Source organism: Prunus avium, chromosome 4 (assembly GCF_965620075.1).
Source record: "Prunus avium chromosome 4, drPruAviu1.hap1.1, whole genome shotgun sequence".
Classification (NCBI taxonomy): domain Eukaryota; kingdom Viridiplantae; phylum Streptophyta; class Magnoliopsida; order Rosales; family Rosaceae; genus Prunus; species Prunus avium.
Genome location: NC_142287.1, coordinates 37,439,378 through 37,458,022, shown reverse-complemented (window position 1 = coordinate 37,458,022; position 18,645 = coordinate 37,439,378). Strand labels below are relative to the sequence as shown.

The 18,645-nt window shown below is 38.9% G+C and overlaps 4 protein-coding genes across 6 annotated transcripts; 3 read left to right on the top strand and 1 right to left on the bottom strand.

Annotated features, from left to right (window-relative positions):
• Positions 1-1,551: 1,551 nt before the first annotated feature.
• LOC110761516 (serine/arginine repetitive matrix-like protein) lies at positions 1,552-3,032 on the top strand. The gene has a single exon (XM_021964000.2). The coding sequence runs from the start codon at positions 1,759-1,761 to the stop codon at positions 2,770-2,772; it is 1,014 nt and encodes a 337-aa protein (XP_021819692.2). The 5' UTR covers positions 1,552-1,758; the 3' UTR covers positions 2,773-3,032.
• A 1,198-nt stretch (positions 3,033-4,230) lies between these two features.
• Positions 4,231-10,506, top strand: LOC110761511 (uncharacterized). 2 transcript variants are annotated; one of them, XR_002527390.2, is made up of 14 exons: positions 4,231-4,698; positions 4,896-5,047; positions 5,124-5,291; positions 5,677-5,807; positions 5,971-6,118; positions 6,253-6,524; positions 6,917-7,041; positions 8,746-8,789; positions 8,876-9,007; positions 9,178-9,255; positions 9,525-9,607; positions 9,734-9,816; positions 10,006-10,066; positions 10,135-10,213. XR_002527390.2 is itself a non-coding variant. In XM_021963994.2 (14 exons), the coding sequence occupies exons 1-14, from the start codon at positions 4,563-4,565 to the stop codon at positions 10,285-10,287; spliced, it is 1,806 nt and encodes a 601-aa protein (XP_021819686.2). In that variant the 5' UTR covers positions 4,234-4,562; the 3' UTR covers positions 10,288-10,506. The 2 variants fall into 2 exon arrangements, 1 of the variants encoding a protein (XP_021819686.2); XM_021963994.2 differs by having other exon boundaries at positions 4,234-4,698; positions 9,694-9,816; positions 10,135-10,506.
• A 2,286-nt stretch (positions 10,507-12,792) lies between these two features.
• LOC110761509 (uncharacterized) lies at positions 12,793-17,810 on the top strand. 2 transcript variants are annotated; one of them, XR_002527389.2, is made up of 14 exons: positions 12,793-13,150; positions 13,348-13,499; positions 13,576-13,743; positions 14,186-14,316; positions 14,480-14,627; positions 14,762-15,033; positions 15,428-15,552; positions 16,121-16,164; positions 16,251-16,382; positions 16,550-16,627; positions 16,903-16,985; positions 17,112-17,194; positions 17,384-17,444; positions 17,513-17,591. XR_002527389.2 is itself a non-coding variant. In XM_021963993.2 (14 exons), exons 1-14 carry the CDS (start codon positions 13,015-13,017, stop codon positions 17,687-17,689), a joined length of 1,830 nt encoding a protein of 609 aa, XP_021819685.2. In that variant the 5' UTR covers positions 12,795-13,014; the 3' UTR covers positions 17,690-17,810. The 2 variants fall into 2 exon arrangements, 1 of the variants encoding a protein (XP_021819685.2); XM_021963993.2 differs by having other exon boundaries at positions 12,795-13,150; positions 17,072-17,194; positions 17,513-17,810.
• On the bottom strand, positions 17,779-18,593 carry LOC110761513 (uncharacterized protein At4g22160). Its single transcript, XM_021963997.2, has 2 exons — positions 18,127-18,593; positions 17,779-18,048 (listed from the first exon to the last, which is right to left on the bottom strand). The coding sequence occupies exons 1-2, from the start codon at positions 18,591-18,593 to the stop codon at positions 18,000-18,002; spliced, it is 516 nt and encodes a 171-aa protein (XP_021819689.1). The 3' UTR covers positions 17,779-17,999.
• Positions 18,594-18,645: the final 52 nt, after the last annotated feature.

The following is an 18,645-nucleotide window of genomic DNA, read 5'->3' as shown; positions in this document are numbered from 1 at the left end:
CTGTTTTGTCTTGGATTGGACTTGTGTTCGTTTGATGGTGGATATTATTCAGCAGATGTGGGATCTAATTTATTTACAGCCCGCAGCCTGCGAGCCAGAGAAAGCAAGTCAACTGCTAATAAAACGATAAATAGATTAAAAATATAGTTCATTCATACTCAATAAAAACATTCTATAATCCACACTTATGCCTTACAAAAGTATGACAGATTCGCGAGGAATTTGCAGCGTATGAGTAGTTAAGATTAGTTATCGATGTGATTAAGATTTTCTATCCATATTCCCTCTTCTCTCTCAAATTTGTATAATATCAAGAATTCGAGTAGTTATAAAACGAATATGATATAATCATTTTGAGTTAGGGAGAGTTTGATAGTTTCATATTTGTATGATACCTAATAAATCGAATGTGAGTAAAATGATTGTGTTTGATGTTTTTGGATCAATAGGGATAAATAATAATAATAATGGGAGTGAATGTCAACGCTTAGAATGACACTCTATAATGAGGAGGAGGTGCCATGAATCTGGGTAGGCAACTTGGTTTGAATTTGGAAACCCCACATCCACATGGCGCCTTGATATGACATCAACCTCACTTCATTTCATATATTGTCCACACTATTTGATGTTGGGGTTTAATCCACTTTTCCTTGTTGTATATATGTTGTCAGCATATTCTCATTAATTAACTAATTAACTAATTAATAATAGGCTTATCATCAACCAAAATACACAATGATCAATTTCGATGGGAAAAATAATGTTGGATGGTGAATATTCCTTTTTATAAATTTATGGGGGTGAATATTCCTATACATAATTAATAGGTAGGGTAAATTTGCAAACATGTCTTTCATTTTACAAATCAAACCCAAAAAAGTCTCTACACATTTGAGACTCTTGATGTTAGAATAAAATCAAGATGTACAATTAAATGAAAATATTTTTACTGATCATTTTAACTCGAGGTGTATTCTCATCACCATTTTTAATACTTGATACATGTTCATAAAGATAATCATGGCTCTTCATTTAAATTAGAAAGACATTGAAGTCGTTGCAGGGGAAATAGGAATATCCTATTGCTTTAGAAACTTGAATTGGATCACATATGCTTCAATTTTGGTTACTCTACCACATGGATACTAAATTAGAAGATATCATAACGTAAGAGTACGATTCGTACCATAATATATGATCATAATTCAAAAATCCAAAATTGCAATCTGATATTAAATTATGGTAATTAACTGTATTGTTGTTTATGCGCGTACGAAATGATCAATGGTTATTTTAGTCAATGTGAATTTCACCAATTAATATTTAGTTCATATTTATGTGTACGCGTAAAGACTAGTTAAAATCCGATTTAAACGAAATTTGGTATGACTTAGGAATGAATCAATCACAACAAACACTTAAAATTCACCAAACTTATTATTCTCCATTTCCAGGGTAAAATCACATCCATGACAATTTCTAATAGCATTTGTTTTCACCTTTGCTACTTGTATGCATAAAAATGGACCCAATACTAAATAGCAACCCAACCTCCCTTCTCTCTCTGCTTTATTAATGCCTTGAAAACTCATTCTCTTTTCTTTATTGTTTGTAGGGTCCCAAGCACTGAACTCTGAGCAGCTCACTCAGGAACCAAAATAAACTTCCCACCTCCCAAGTATCTCACCCACGCTCTTCATCCTCCACACATCTCCCCCTCCCTCTCTCACTGCCAAAATCTCAATCTCAATCTCAATGGAAGAAAGCCCCAAATTCAAACCACAAACCCTCTCGCAGAGCAACAGTCGAAGAAGACGAACCAGCACCGACTCCAACTCGCCCGAGTTCGAGTTCTGGATGGTCCGGAACCCCTCCTGCCCTCAACCCAATCTCCTCTCCGCTGATGAACTCTTTGTTGATGGCGTGCTCCTCCCTCTCCACCTCCTCCCCAACCAACCCGACCCACCTGACCCAAATCCACAACCCATCTCAGAACCCGTCTCAGAACCAGCTGTTCCGGACCCAGAACCGGAACCCAGCCCAGGACCCGAGCTGTCAACCGCTCCAGTACTAACCGCATCGAAGCGTTGGAGGGACATTTTTAAGAAGGGCGAGAAGAAAACCGTCAAAGGCGACGAGAATGATAAAGAGAAAGACAAGAAGAAAGAGCGAAAGGGTGGAACCGGAGCGACCTCGGCCGAGTTGAACATCAATATATGGCCTTTTTCACGCAGTAGATCCGCCGGGAACGCGTATACCCGACCCAAACCACCATTCGGATCCCCCGCAACCCGGAAGGTGAACAGCGCGCCTTGTTCAAGGAGCAACTCGACGGGCGAGTCGAAGTCGAGAAAATGGCCTCCTGCAAGTCCGGGTCGGCCCGGAGTCCATTTGGGTCGTAGCAGCCCGGTTTGGCAGGTCCGGCGCGGGAGCTCGGTGGCAGTAAAGAGCAGCTTGGAACCACATGTTCGGAATGCTGAAAAGGGGACCAAAAAGGAAGTGCCCGAGAGTCGCCGGAGTAAAAATACCACCGTTGTAGCCGGCGCCGGTGGTGCGAAAGGCAGGGTCTTGAATTTGAATGTTCCGATGTGCATTGGGTACAGAAGCCATTTGAGTTGTAGAAGTGACGAGAATAGTGCTGTAGGTGTGGCTGGCGGTGGAGGCAGTGGCAGCAGCAACCGCGGTGGTGGCGGTGGTCACGGTGGAGATAGTGGCGTCGGTGGTAATCTTTTTAATCTGCGCAGCCTTTTCACTAAGAGGGTGTATTAAGTAATATTAATCGTCTTTCAACGTTTTAACTTATTTTTGTATCATTTCCGAGGGTCCATGGTTGATTGATTTTGTATAATCTTCTTCTTATCTTTTCTCTGTGGCGAATAGAACCGGAAAAAAATATTTATAATATGAAAAGGGTATCTTTTCTACATGTAATTAGATTGAAAAGTAGGTTTCTTAGCAGAAGCAAATGGGTTGATTTGGTTGTATAATTTTATTTATCTGATGTTTTAGTTTGTTGATTTACTACGTAATCAGGTCTATTATTAGTATGAACTTTCTGGACTTCCCTCTATTCTTTATTTCTTGTCCCAAGGAAAGGAAGAATAAAAGTTTGGTAACACCACCAGCAGCCATGTTCAGCATATGCCTTGTTGACTTGAGAAGCTTGACTGCATATGCAAAATATATGAAAATGCAATGCAAGCAATCAGGAAAATGATGGCCTTTTTCCCTTGCCTTTATCACAAAAAGAAAGGCAAAAAGAGGAAAACAAAGCGGTGTGGCTTTTAAAGATTTCACAAATTTGGTTGCTTGTTTGTTGGTATTCTACTATCTCCTCCAAATCCTCCTATCTACAAGCTCAAGTTGTAGGTTGCTATAATGCAGATAATTGTCCATGATGAAAAAAGTGGCCCTTCTTCCCAAATTGATGACTTATTATTAGAACTCGAGCCAATCTATTATTCACTCAAAGTTGCGGAGAGAGAGAGAGAGAGAGAGAGAGCAGGCGCCATATTTGCTAAATACACACAACACAAAATAGCTGAGTAGACACCTTTGTTTTTAATAAGATTAGGCTTGGTTTGGTGATATTTTCACCCACACCTCTTGAAAACACGATTGTGCACCAGAGTATCCCAAACTCGCTTATATTTGTTCGTGGTACACTGGAACTGACTGCAAATAAATACCTATATATTTGGGTCTCGTTTGGTTACTCGGGTTAAACTGGATTCGGGTTAAACTTGATTGTAGATGAATCAAAGCTAATTTTTATGAGAGGATTTTTGTAGAAATGTCACATGAACTTATACATCAATTTCAATACCCTTCAAAATGGATGAAAAATTGGATGATATTAAAGTCATTGGACAAATCATGAATTTACAAATTGAAATTGATGTATAAGTTCAAGTGATATTTCTACAAATATTCCTTTTTATGAGCGACATTGCTCTAAATGAGACTTATAAGACATTATATGTTGAACAGTTGTTGATCCACCCGCGCCACCAAACGAGACTTTAAATAAATTCAAATGTGAATTATTAATAATAATAAAAAAGTACTATTACACATTGACGTAAAAGAAGGGGCCTAAACGTTGGACCAGATTAAGATTGGGCCACATAATTGAGATGGGCTGATGTGGCATTTATACAAACTGCTCGTAAGCTAAAAACCCAGCTTTTTGGCGCAGCGATACTTACCAGAAGGCAATAGAATAGAATAATATCGGCGTTGTGTGTTTCGTGGCTGGCTGGCTGGCTACATTTAAGTTGGGTTGAATCAATCAGTATTAGCTAAAGCCTAAGGAAAGCATTCTAATTCTGGGAAGAGAGGAAATCTTTCTTTATAGGAAATTTTCATTTATGGGGAATCTGTGCTTACTAAGCCTTTGTTTGAAGGACCGGTCTGAAAGTGCAAGACTAGCTGGACCTGGACTGACTAGTGGGCATTCCGCGCCACATTTACTCAAGAAAACGAACACACAGCGATCAAAACTTCACGGCAACAATTACTCACAAAGCTTACGCTGATACTTAGAGACAGAAGACACTATGACCATTTTGCGACTGGTGGTTAGAACAGCTCGGAATCGGAATTGGCGGTCAATCTCCACCCCTTCCCAAACCCTAAACCCTCTTCCTCGTGCTCGTTCACGTGATATTCCAAACCCTCGCCTTCTCTATCACCGTATAGTTCTCTCCTCTCCTTTAGACTCATAATTTTCTGTTTAATTTGGCTGAATTTCCAGATTTTGAGATTCTACCATTTTGATTGTGAATGCTGGTGCTTTTGTTCATTTAGTTCTAGTTTCAATTGGATAAGTTTAATTTCTTCGGTGCCTATGCATCTCGCTGGAAATTGATGCTTATAATTGACAAATGCAGGGGCTTTTGAGCATCAATTTCATTCCAGTGCATCTGAAATTCAGGTGCCCAACCCGAATGGTTCTGGACGAAATCTTATGTTTCCAGCTGTGTTGGCTGGTTTGCTTGGAGTTGGAGGGATAGAGGTGGCTTATGCAGATGCGGCGGAGGAGGTACATGTGCATCTATTTTCTGTAGGATCATCATTATTGGACCAATTTTACTATTCTTACTCTTTAACTTGTGCAGGATATTTCCAAGCCTTCTTCACCAGCTGAGTCTCCTGCAACTGAAAGTCATGTGGACCTGGATGAAATTTCCAAGAAACAACGACAGAAAATTGAAGACTTGCTCAGAAGTAAAGGAATTCGACGTGGTTCTTATCCCCAGTTTACTGTTGCTGTGAAGGGACAAAAGGTTATTGCACTTAATTGAAATGCCACAGTTTTACATGTCTGGAAGTTTAATACATACTTAGACACGAACATGCACACATGCTAAGGTCTTATCATTAATTATGCAGTGTCCTCTTCAGGAACTACTTGGTAAATATGATTAATAGAAGGAAAGAAAGTCTTAGCAATATAATATCCTTGGTTGTCATTACTCTTCACGGTTTCTGAAGTTGATCTCTTAAACGTTGAGGCACGCCTGATAATCACATATTTTGAATACTCAATTTATAAAGGGTTCATCTACTTGTAGGATTTATTAGTTATTATATGTGGTTTTGTTCTCATAAAAGAATCCATGTATAGAACTCGTTCAAATCAGTGTTGATACGAGCTTCCAATGGGTATAGGTTTCCATCAAGTTCCAAATTCCTCCAGCATGTGAAGCTTCACAACTGATTGCAAATATTGCTTCTCATCTTGGACTAAAGGTAGAAGAACATGGTGGTGGTTCAGATATGTCGTTACGTGCTTGGCACAGGTATTCTTAGACCATTGATTCTTGGTTCTATTATTGTATTCTGAACTCAAACTATCAGATTTAGCTTAAACGTTATGTTGCATTTGTTTGAGCCATTTAGCGTTATTTGTAGTTGCGTGAACCATAATGTGCTAAATATTCTGTTTCTTGTGAACTATGTAAGTGGAGTTGCTTGGCAACTAATGCTAACTCGCCCAGAAAAAAAGAAGGAAACTGGAAGTGATGTAGGGGAATTAAAAGATGTGAATAAACAAGATGGAGATCTGCGCATCCTTGTTTTCCGCTCAGCAATTACCCCCTCAGATAAAGCTGTGAGTCTCTATTTTATGCAGTTTTTAAAAATCTTTCATTTTGTCTTGTTCTACTTTGTGCTGCTCCAATAGCACAAAGGTAAAGAAGGGGTGGGCAATGGGATTTTCATATCAGTCAGCATAAAATATTGCAGGACATTGAATTTATGAAGGAGGGGAGCTTGAGTCCCAAAGAGCTTGATGCTTTGGTGGCTGCTTTACAATTAGCTGGGGCAAAGTTAGGGCAAAACAGTACTTTGGAAAGAAGACCGAGAGAAGATATCACACAAGTGCCATCTTCAGAGCAATTAATAGCCAGTCTTGAGTCAATGGGAGTGAGAATTTATGGAATTAATGAACCCCATGTGAGTTCCTCTAGCAAAGAGATTTCATGGGACAATATTGCTGGATATGATAAGCAAAAACGGTAAGTAAAGCAGTCAATGCTTGAACTGAAATGCGATTTACTTTTGTTACAATGCTTTTTCGGGGTGTTAGGATCCATTCTTGAACTGAGGCCGTGTCCTTGGAAAGCAGTCAATTTACCACTGAGTTGTACCTAATATTAAATATGAGGAACGAAATTGTTTCTTGTATGAAAGCATAATTGCCTTTGCTATCTCTTTGAAGAGTCACAGTAACATTGATGTTCTGGCTGAGTTTAATCATTTGTGTTAATATTAAATTACTCTGATACTTAAGAAAGTGAGCACGTGTGATTGGTTTGTGGTTAGATTGTATACGTATAAGTGCATTTATGTATATGCATGAGTGCATTCATTTCTTACCTATATTCAACTGCTGCTTCTCATTGTGTAGGGATATAGAAGACACTATACTGTTGGCTCGGCGTAGTCCTAAAACATATGATGATATTGCCCGTGGGACTCATTGTAAATTTGAGTCAAATAGACCTCGAGCTGTACTGTTTGAAGGTCCACCAGGTGCACCTATCAAACCTGAATAACTTGCTATATTTGGCATTGACATACTGATATCGATAATTTTAGGAGCTGATTTCCCCACTCCCATTTTCTTCACTTACACTCCTTTTTATTTTTTGATACTTTTTAATTAATTTTGTTCTTTTTTGTTCTCTCTCTTTCCTATTCTACCCTTACCAGACATTAATTTCTTTTTACTTCACTTTTATATTATTTATTTCCTTCAATTTCAAAATCAAAATAAAAAAGAGAAAATATAAAAAATAAAAAATAAAAACCCAACCCCTCCTGTGTTGTGCCCAACCAGTACCCTCCCCTTGCCACCGTTCCCACCCAACCCCAGCCACCACCTCCTCTCTTCCTCCATTTATCTTTCTTTCTTTTTCCATACCCACCAATCTCTCTGTCTCTCTCCTTGAGATTTGATTTATTTTGATTAGTTAACATAGTGGGGGTTTGGATGGGGAGATTAATCTTGGGTGGGTTTGGGGTGGTGGGGTGAGGGATTGGATGGGGTTGGCTTTTATGGTGGTTGGAAGGATGTTGCAGTTGAACTGGGTTGGGGGCTGCGGTGAAACTGATGTTGGATATGCAGAGGAAGTTGGGTGGCTCAAGAATGGTTGGGACTTGGGTATGATTTGGTTTGGTGGGTTGGTTTTTGAAATGATTCTTTTGATTACTTGGTATGGTTTTATGATTTTATTTCTTGGAAGTTGATTTTCTTAGTTTGATTTGATCTATTGGGCAAAGAAACAGAAGAAGGCAGGGAGTTGGGATGGTGTTGGCTAAGGTTTAGGTGTTTAATTTCTTAGGTTTATTTAATATATTATGTTTTAAATATTTAATCTTATTATTTAATTTTTAATTAATTTTTTGACTGGAAATTGTTGGCCTTGCCGGAATCCAGACAAAGTGAGACATATATTTGTGAAAAAAGGAGTAAAGTGAGACAAAATGAGTTTCAGGGGCCAAAGTGAGACTCAAATACACTTCCCCATATCAAAAAATAAGCCAAAAAATATTGAAAAATGAGGGCAAGTGAAAATAAAGTAAAAAGAAAAAAGAAATGATATAAAAGTGAAGTAAAAAGAAATTAATGTAGGGTAAGGGTAGAATAGGAAAGAGAAAGAACAAAAAAGAACAAAATTGATTAAATGATATTAAAAAACAAAAGGGAGTGTAAGTGGAGAAAAAGGGAGTGGGAAAATCAGCTCCCTAATTTTATGCATCCCTGATTCTTGTTTGTCATTCTGTCAAGAGAATGTAATGATTCATTAGAGTACAGAAGTATCAAGTCAAAAACTTGTGAATTTTGGTCCTTGTTGAAGAAAAAGTTATCGTTGGTTGGAATCTTTTTCTACACTGGAGCATAATATTCATCATAGCGCTAATGGAAAACTAATGTGCTAGGGCAATAAATTAATTACTTCAGATGAAACACTTTAGAAAAGAAGCCAACCATGGAACTGGCTTTCTCTCTTCCTAAATTGTGTCCATTTTACTAATTCGAAATGATACATTTGCCATGAGTTTTTTTATTGTCAAAACTTGGGTGTGCTGAACCTTTTTTAGGGGTGCCAATAGAATTACCAAAACAAATAGACTTGGGGTTTCATATGCCTGCTTTTGGAACTTATGAAAATTATGCAAATGCATTACTTTTGATATTTGGCACACTTATTAAGAATGCGTGTTCAATTTTAGGTACGGGAAAGACATCTTCTGCTCATGTCATTGCTAATCAAGCGGTGAGCTTCTAGGCACTACCATTTTTTGGTGTATTAATTAATTAATTTGTCTATCTATTGGCGTGCTAAGTGACCTGTTTTTGCAGGGCGTCCCATTGCTATATGTGCATCTTGAGGTTATCTTGTCCAAGTACTATGGTGAGCGTGAACGACTATTAGGAAGAGTCTGTTCACTTGCAAATCAACTCCCTGATGGTGCTATCATTTTTCTGGATGAGGTAATCGAAGCAATTAATGCCTAGCTGCGATCTTAGAGATATTCATCCTAGTGTTGTGATATTACTTTGAGACTGATAATATGTTGTCGTTGTATGGTTTGACTGCAGTTCTATATTTTGTGGTTTGTTTTGAGATAACTTTGCTTCCTGATATATTGACTCTATTTCAGGTTGATTCTTTTGCTGTTTCGCGTGATAGTGACATGCACGACGCCACACGGAGAGTCTTATCAGTTTTACTGCGACAGGTGAAATTGGATTCTCATTGCTTTACAGTAATGTTGAAAACAAACCTTTAGCAAAGCTTCAATATTCCCCTTTAAGAATTACAGAAAAGGCTTCTTTCTAGATAGAGCATGCCCTGGAACAGGGGTTTGCTTGATCCAGACAGTGACTCCAACTTCCAAGTGATTTGAGGCGTACTTTTTTTTTAATAAGTAATTTGAGTGAAAAACTCATACTGTTAAGAAACTATAGTGAAAGTGATGCCCTTATTAAACATACTCTTCCCATGCAGATTGATGGATTTGAACAAGATAAGAAAGTGGTTGTAATTTTTGCAACAAATCGAAAGCAAGACCTCCATCCGGCCGTGATTAGGTATATTTTCTTCCGTAGAGGATGATAGTAGTACAGTATCCTAAGTTGCCGCAATTGTTTGCCCACTTTTTATCAATAATGTGCAGCCGGTTTGATTCAATCATTACGTTCGACCTCCCTGATCAGCGAAATCGTAAGGAAATAGCAGCTCAGTATGCAAAGCACCTGACTGAATCTGAATTGGATGAATTGGCAACAGCAACAGAGGGGTAAGTTTTACGTAGGCCCTGACATACAAAAATTTCTTACCGTGTTTCCCCTCTTTGATCACCATGTGCATGGAAATGCCAGTCTAACCTCCTAACAGAACAATAAACGAAAAGCTTCTTTTAATCCTAGTAGAAAGATCTGACTTTTGCTTCACTGTTTCAATCGTCCCTTGCCGTGCCATTTTTCAGAATGTCTGGAAGGGATATTAGAGATGTGTGTCAACAAGCTGAGCGGTCATGGGCATCAAAGGTAAAGAATTATCTTCATCCAAGTTTTTACAAACAGCTTATCTTCATTCATGGTTTTGAATTTGATAGATAATCCGAGGACAAATATCCAAAGATGGAGGAGAGCAAGGCAGCAGTCTTCTTCCGCCTCTGCAGCATTACTTAGATAGTGCTCTGAATCGACTCAAGGGTCTACTCACTTCCACACAACCGTGGTGGTGGCAGTGGTCATGGTGGAGATAGTGGCGTCGGTGGTAATCTTTTTAATCTGCGCCGCGTTTTCACTAAGAAGGTGTATTAAGTACTATTAATCGTCATTCAACTTTTAACTTAATTTGTATCATTTCCGAGGGTCCATGGTTGATTGATTTTGTATAATCTTCTTCTTCTCTTTTCTCTGTGGCGAATAGAACCGGAAAAATATTTATAATATGAAAATGGTATCTTTTCTACGTGTAATTAGATTGAAAAGTAGGTTTCTTAGCAGAAGCAAATGGGTTGGTTTGGTTGTATAATTTTATTTATCTGATGTTTTAGTTTGTTGATTTACTTCTGGACTGCAGCCCTACGTAATCAGGTCTATTAGTGTGAACTTTCTGGACCTCCCTCTATTCTTTATTTCTTGTCCCAAGGAAAGGAAGAATAAAAGTTTGGTAACACCAGCAGCCATATTCAGCATATGCCTTGTTGACTTGAGAGGCTTGACTGCGTATGCAAAATACATGCAAGTACAACGCAAGCAATAAGGAAAGTGATGGCCTTTTCCCTTTCATCACAAAAAGAAAGGCAAAAAGAGGAAAACAAAGCGGTGTGGCTTTTAAATATTGGCTTATTTACTGTAGCATCCCCTGAAATTTCGGTCAAATTTCACTTAACCCCCCAAAAGTTAAAATGGCTCACTTAACTCCCTTGATCGTGGTTTTGTGTTCCACTTAACCTCTCATCGTCAAATCAGTCAAAAATTCTGTTAAAAATGCTGATGTGGCACAAATTTGTTGAATTGGATGCCACGTAGGTGCCATGTGTAAAATAAAATAAAAAGAAAGATTTTCTGTTAAATAATATTTTTGTTAAAGATTATCTATTAATAATAATATTTTAAATCTTGACGAAAAAAAAAAATATTTTAAACAAACCAAAAATAAATAAATTCCAATCCCCTCCTCCCTACCCAGGTTACGCATTGATTTACCCCCCATCCCCAAAGATGCCCCAATCATCCTTCCTCCTCCCTCTGCAACCAACCCACCATCATCCATAACCACCCAAACCAACCACAAGTCATGCCCCATCATCCTTCCCTCTTCAACAACCAACCATCCCATCACTATCATCCATAACAAGCCATACCCACTGCCAAAAAAAAAATAGGAAAGGAAAGGTGAAGATGGTGGGTTGCGGGGGCCAAAAAGCTTAATGATGAAGATGGTGGCGTGGCCTTGGTCCTTAAGGGTTGGATCTGGTATTGCAGTTGAGTTGAGTCTGTGATAGATCTGGGATGGCACTTGGGTTGAGTAGTCAGCGAATTTGGAGTTTCAGGCTTGTCGGATTTGGACACAGAGAGAGAGAGAGAGAGAGAGAGAGAGAGAGAGAGAGAGGGTGGGGTGAGGGAGGAGATCTGTTGGCCATGTTGGAAGGATATGGAGAAGACGGTGTTACTGTTTTTTTTAATTTCCTATTAATTTTTTCTTTTGTTATTTTTTCGTTTATTATTAATAGTTGAGTTAAGTTTTTTTTTATTTTAATTTTTTTAATTTTTTAATTTTTTTATACATGGCACCTACGTGGCATCCAATTCAACAAATTTGTGGGTTCCATTTGTGCCACATCGGCATTTTTAACAGAGTTTTTGACTGACTTGACGGTGAGGGGGTTAAGTGAAACACAAAATCACGATAAAGGGGGTTAAGTGGACCATTTTAACTTTCGAGGGTGTTAAGTGAAATTTGACCAAAGTTTCGGGGGTGCTATAATAAATAATCCATAAATATTTCACAAAATTGGTTGCTTGTTTGTTGGTATAGTACTATCTCCTCCAAATCCTCCTATCTAAAAGTTTAAGTTGTGGGTTGCTATAATGCTGATAATTGTCCATGATGAAAAAAGTGGTCCTCCTTCCCAAATTGATGACTTATTATTAGAACTCGAGCGAACCTATTATTCAATCAAAGTTGCACAGAGAGAGAGAGAGAGAGATCTGGCGCCGTATTCTCTGGATACTGCTTGCTAAATACACACAACACAAAATGGCTGTGTCTAATGGCTGAGTAGACACCTTTGTTTTTAATAAGATTAGGCTTGGTTTGGTGATATTTTTACTCAGACCGCTTGAAAACACGATTGTGCACCAGAATATCCCAAACTCACTTATATTTGTTGGTGGTACTAACTGCAACTAAGTACGTACATATTTGGGTCTCGTTTGGTGACTCGGGTTGAACTGGATTCAGGTTAAACTGGATTGTAGATGAATCAAAGCTAGTTTTTATGAGTGACACTACTTTAAATGAGACTTGTACCATATGATATGTTGAACTATTGTCGGTCCACCACGCCACCAGACGAGACTTTAAATAAATTCAAATGTGAATTTTTAACACCAAACGAGACTTTAAATAAATTCAAATGTGAATTTTTAACAATGAAAAAAAGTACTATTACACATTCACATAAAAGAAGGGGCCTAAACGTTGGACCAGATTAAGATTGGACCACATAATTGAGATGGGCCACTGTGGCATTTATACAAACAGCACAAAAACTAAAAACCCAGCTCTCTGGCGCTGCGATAGAATAGAATAATATCGGCGGTGTGTGTTTGGTGACTGGCTGGCTCGCTATATTTGAGTTGGGTAGGTGTGTGGGCATTCCGCGCCACATTCACTCAGGAAAACAAACACACAGCGATCAAAACTTCACGGCACCAATTACTCACAAAGCTTACGCTGATACTTAGAGACAGAAGACACTATGACCATTTTGCGACTGGTGGTTAGAACAGCTCGGAATCGGAATTGGCGGTCAATCCCCACTCCTTCCCAAACCCTAAACCCTCTTCCTCGTGCTCGTTCACGTGATATTCCAAACCCTCGCCTTCTCTATCACCGTATAGCTCTCTCCTCTCCTTTAGACTCATAATTTTCGGTTTAATTTTACTGAATTTAAAGATTTTGAGATTCTACCATTTTGATTGTGGATGCTGGTGCTTCTGTTCATTTAGTTCTAGTTTGAATTGGATAAGTTTAATTTCTTCGGTGCCTATGCATCTCGCTAGACATTGATGCTTATAATTGAGAAATGCAGGGGCTTTTGAGCAGCAATTTCATTCCAGTGCATCTGAAATTCAGGTGCCCAACCCGAATGGTTCTGGACGAAATCTTATGTTTCCAGCTGTGTTGGCTGGTTTGCTTGGAGTTGGAGGGATAGAGGTGGCTTATGCAGATGCGGCGGAGAAGGTACATGTGCATCTATTTTCTGTAGGATCATCATTCTTGGACCAATTTTACCATTCTTACTCTTTAACTTGTGCAGGATATTTCCAAGCCCTCTTTGCCATCTGAGTCTCCTGCAACTGAAAGTCATGTGGACCTGGAGGAAATTGCCAAGAAACAACGACAGAAAATTGAAGACTTGCTCAAAAGTAAAGGAATTCGACGTGGTTCTTATCCCCAGTTTACCGTTGCTGTGAAGGGACAAAAGGTTATTGCACTTAATTGAAATGCCACAGTTTTACATGTCTGGAAGTTTAATACATACTTAGACACGAACATGCACACATGCTAAGGTCTTATCATTAATTATGCAGTGTCCTCTTCAGAAAACTACTTGGTAAATATGATTTTGTTCTGTTGAGAAGACGGTTTGTGATGGGTCTTTATAAGTCGGGACAGATCATTAATAGAAGGAAAGAAAGTCTTAGCAATATAATATTCTTGGTTGTCGTTACTCTTCATGGTTTCTGAAGTTGATATCTTAAGCGTTGAGGCATGCCTGATAATCACATATTTTGAATACTCAATTTATAAAGGGTTCATCTACTTGTAGGATTTATTAGTTATTATATGTGGTTTTGTCCTCATAAAAGAATCCATGTATAGAACTCTTTCAAATCAGTGTTGATACGAGCTTCCAATGGGTATAGGTTTGCATCAAGTTCCAAATTCCTCCAGCATGTGAAGCTTCACAACTGATTGCAAATATTGCTTCTCATCTTGGACTAAAGGTAGAAGAACATGGTGGTGGTTCAGATATGTTGTTACGTGCTTGGGACAGGTATTCTTAAACCATTGATTCTTGGTTCTATTATTGTATTCTGAACTCTAACTATCAGATTTAGCTTAAACGTTATGTTGCATTTGTTTGAGCCATTTAGTGTTATTTGTAGTTGCGTGAACCATAATGTGCTAAATATTCTGTTTCTTGTGAACTATGTAAGTGGAGTTGCTTGGCAACTAATGCTAACTCGCCCAGAAAAAAAGAAGGAAACTGGAAGTGATGTAGGGGAATTAAAAGATGTGAATAAACATGAAGGAGATCTGCGCATCCTTGTATTCCGCTCAGTAATTACTCCCTCAGATAATGCTGTAAGTCTCTATTTTATGCAGTTTTTGAAAATATTGCATTTTGTCTTGTTCTACTTTGTGCTGCTCCAATAGCACAAAGGTAAAGAAGGGGTGGGCTATGAGATTTTCATATCAGACAGCATAAAATATTGCAGGACATTGAATTTATGAAGGAGGGGAGCTTGAGTCCCCAAGAGCTTGATGCTTTGGTGGCTGCTTTACAATTAGCTGGGACAAAGTTAGGGCAAAACAGTACTTTGGAAAGAAGACCGAGGGAAGATACCACACAAGTGCCATCTTCAGAGAAATTAATAGCCAGTCTTGAGTCTATGGGAGTGAGAATTTATGGAATTAATGAACCGAATGTGAGTTCCTATAGCAAAGAGATTTCGTGGGACAATATTGCTGGATATGATCAGCAAAAACGGTAAGTAAAGCCGTCAATGCTTGAACCGAAATGCGATTTAATTTTGTTGCAATTCTTTTTTGGGGTGTTAGGGTCCATACTTGAACTAAGGCCGTGTCCTTGGAAAGCAGTCAATTCACCACTGAGTTGTACCTAATATTAAATATGAGAAATGGAATTGTTTCTTGTATGAAATCATAATTGCCTTTGCTATCTCTTTGAAGAGTCACAGTAACATTGATGTTCTGGCTGAGTTTAATCATTTGTGTTAATATTAAATTACTCTGATACTCAAGAAAGTGAGCACGTGTGATTGGTTTGTGGTTAGATTGTTTACGTATGAGTGCATTTATGTATATGCATGAGAGTGCATTCATTTCTTACCAATATTCAACTGCTGCTTCTCATTGTGTAGGGATATAGAAGACACTATACTGTTGGCTCTGCTTTGTCCTAAAACATATGATGATATTGCCCGTGGGACTCGTCGTAAATTTGAGTCAAATAGACCTCGAGCTGTACTGTTTGAAGGTCCACCAGGTGCACCTATCAAACCTGAATAGCTTGCTATATTTGGCATTGACATACTGATGTCGATCATTTTATGTATCCCTGATTCTTGTTTGTCATTCTGTCAAGAGAATGTAATGATTCATTAGAGTACAAAAGCATCAAGTCAAAAACTTGTGAATTTTAGTCCTTGTTGAAAAAAATTTATCATTGGTTGGAATCTTTTTCTACACAGGAGCATAATTTTCATCATAGCACTAATGGAAAACTAATGTGCTAGGGCAATACTTTAATTGCTTCAGATGATGGGGAGTGGAAATTCCCAAAACAAAACACTTTAGAAAAGAAGCCAACCATGGAACTGGCTTTCTTTCTTCCTAAATCGTGGTCCATTTTACTAATTCAAAATGATGCATTTGCCATGAGTTTTTTTCGTCAAAACTTGGGTGTGTTGAACCTGTTTTTGGGGTGCCAATAGAATTACCAAAACAAATAGACTTGGGTTTTCACATGTCTGCTATTGGAACTTATGAGAATTATGCAAATGCATTAGTTTTGATATTTGGCACACTTATTAAGAATGTGTGTTCAATTTTAGGTACGGGAAAGACATCTTCTGCTCGTGTCATTGCTAATCAAGCGGTGAGCTTCTAGGCACTACCATTTTTTGGTATATTAATTTATTTATTTGTCTATCTATTGGCATGCTAAGTGACCTGTTTTTGCAGGGCGCCCCATTGCTATATGTGCCTCTTGAGGTTATCTTGTCCAAATACTATGGTGAGAGTGAACGACTATTAGGAAGAGTCTTTTCACTTGCAAATCAACTCCCTGATGGTGCTATCATTTTTCTGGATGAGGTAATCGAAGCAATTAATGCCCAGCGGTGATCTTAGAGATATTCATCCAAGTGTTGTGATATTTCTTTGAGACTGATAATATGTTGTTGTATGGTTTGACTGCAATTCTATATTTTGTGGTTTGTTTTGAGATAACTTTGCTTCCTGATATATTGACTCTATTTCAGGTTGATTCTTTTGCTATTTCGCGTGATAGTGACATGCACGAAGCCACACGGAGAGTCTTATCAGTTTTACTGCGACAGGTGAAATTGGATTCTCATTGCTTTACAGTAATGTTGAACAAACCTTTAGCAAAGCTTCAATATTCCCCTTTAAGAATTACAGAAAAGGCTTATTTCTAGATAGAGCATGCCCTGGAACAGGGGTTTGCTTGATCCAGACAGTGACAACTTCCAAGTGATTTGAGGCAAACTTTTTTTTTTTTTTTTTTTAAACAAGTAATTTGAGTAAAAAACTCATACTGTTACGAAACTATAGTGAAAGTGATGCCCTTATTAAACATACTCCTCCCATGCAGATTGATGGATTTGAACAAGATAAGAAAGTGGTTGTAATTGCTGCAACAAATAGAAAGCAAGACCTCGATCCGGCCATGATTAGGTATATTTTCTTCCTTAGAGGATGATAGTAGTACAGTACCCTAAGTTGCCGCAATTGTTTGCCCACTTTTTATTAATAATGTGCAGCCGGTTTGATTCAATCATTACATTCGACCTCCCTGATCAGCGAAATCGTAAGGAAATAGCAGCTCAGTATGCAAAGCACCTGACTGAATCTGAATTGGATGAATTGGCAACAGCAACAGAGGGGTAAGTTTTACATAGGCTCTGACATACAAAAATTTCTTACCTTATTTCCCTTCTTTGATCACCATGTGCATGGGCATACCATTCTAACCTCCTAACAGAACAATACACGAAAAGCTTCTTTTAATCCTAGTAGAAAGATCTGACTTTTGCTTCACTATTTCAATCGTCCCTTGCTGTGCCATTTGTCAGAATGTCTGGAAGGGATATTAGAGATGTGTGTCAACAAGCTGAGCGGTCGTGGGCATCAAAGGTAAAGAATTATCTTCATCCAAGTTTTTACAAACAGCTTATCTTCATTCATGGTTTTGAATTTGATAGATAATCCGTGGACAAATATCCAAAGATGGAGGAGAGCAAGGCAGCAGTCTTCTTCCGCCTCTGCAGCATTACTTAGACAGTGCTCTGAATCGACTCAAGGGTCTACTCACTTCCGCACAAGGAAAACCCCAAAATTCTGAGTCTGGCACGAGGAAGCCCAAGCTTTTAGTTGATTAAAAGTTCCTACATCCCTTGCCCTTTTTGGTAGTTCCTTATTTATATGATGTCTAATTATCAGAGGTTTTCTTAAACAGCAGCAGTAGATATGGCCCAAAATCCAAAATTTTATATAATCAAAGTAGAAGTGATCAAGTAAGTACAAGCATGAATGCGCCCCTTGAAATGTAATACAGGTAGGCACAAGCATATGAAGCACTGCCTCCATTTTAGAGGCTTGGAGCTGGAGCTAAAATGAAATAAACAAACCAGTCAATGGGACATCTGAATTCTGATCAACAAACCACCCCCATTATTAGCGGTGAAATTACTAAAATAGCAAATTGCATTGAACAAGGCTCAACACCAAAGCTCCTTCCCTGCATTCAACAACAACAAACTTTGATCACTCTCAAATTCCACTACTTCAATCAATGCAAACATAATACCCGCCATACCTTTGTGAGATTGATGACGACGGCGACGGCGACTCATCTGCTTCTTCAACTCGCTTCCTTTTACGCCTCGGACTCTGCCTCGAAACCAACGACGCCACCTGCAACTGAGTCTGCAACAGCATCTGAGTCAACTCGGCCTCCAGCTCAACCCGCTGCTTCTCCGCTTTCAACCGCAAAGCCTCCCTCGCCTTGGCCATCTCCAGCTCTGTTTGCTCCATTCTCAGAAGCGAATCGGACACCACTCGGAAGCTCGCCGCGAGTCCCGACAACCGCGTCGACTCGCCATCCGAGTCGGAGGAGCTCTCCGAGTCAGAGCTGAACTGCAAGTCAGAATCTTCACCATCGCGATCGGCTACGTTTGGGCGTGCGCCGGATAAGAGCCCGGCATCAAAGGCGTAATTCTGACGCCCCTCGTTGTTGCGTGCGTTCCGGTTCGGCGGTCTGGTTCGACCGGTCTGAAATGCCATTATTCTCACTATCGGGCCCTCGTTTCGTTTGTGCGATGATCTTCTTCAACTA

Bases quoted from the DNA above. Each gene is read 5' to 3' on its own strand.
- LOC110761516 (XM_021964000.2), top strand. From the start codon at position 1,759: ATGGAAGAAAGCCCCAAATTCAAACCACAAACCCTCTCGCAGAGCAAC.
- LOC110761511 (XM_021963994.2), top strand. From the start codon at position 4,563: ATGACCATTTTGCGACTGGTGGTTAGAACAGCTCGGAATCGGAATTGG. The intron at 9,008-9,177 runs GTAATCGAAGCA...ACTCTATTTCAG, and splicing joins CTATCATTTTTCTGGATGAG to GTTGATTCTTTTGCTGTTTC. The intron at 10,067-10,134 runs GTAAAGAATTAT...TGAATTTGATAG, and splicing joins AGCGGTCATGGGCATCAAAG to ATAATCCGAGGACAAATATC.
- LOC110761509 (XM_021963993.2), top strand. From the start codon at position 13,015: ATGACCATTTTGCGACTGGTGGTTAGAACAGCTCGGAATCGGAATTGG. The intron at 13,500-13,575 runs GTACATGTGCAT...TAACTTGTGCAG, and splicing joins ATGCAGATGCGGCGGAGAAG to GATATTTCCAAGCCCTCTTT. The intron at 16,628-16,902 runs GTGAAATTGGAT...CCTCCCATGCAG, and splicing joins TATCAGTTTTACTGCGACAG to ATTGATGGATTTGAACAAGA.
- LOC110761513 (XM_021963997.2), bottom strand. From the start codon at position 18,593: ATGGCATTTCAGACCGGTCGAACCAGACCGCCGAACCGGAACGCACGC. The intron at 18,049-18,126 runs GTATGGCGGGTA...TGTTGAATGCAG, and splicing joins TCGTCATCAATCTCACAAAG to GGAAGGAGCTTTGGTGTTGA.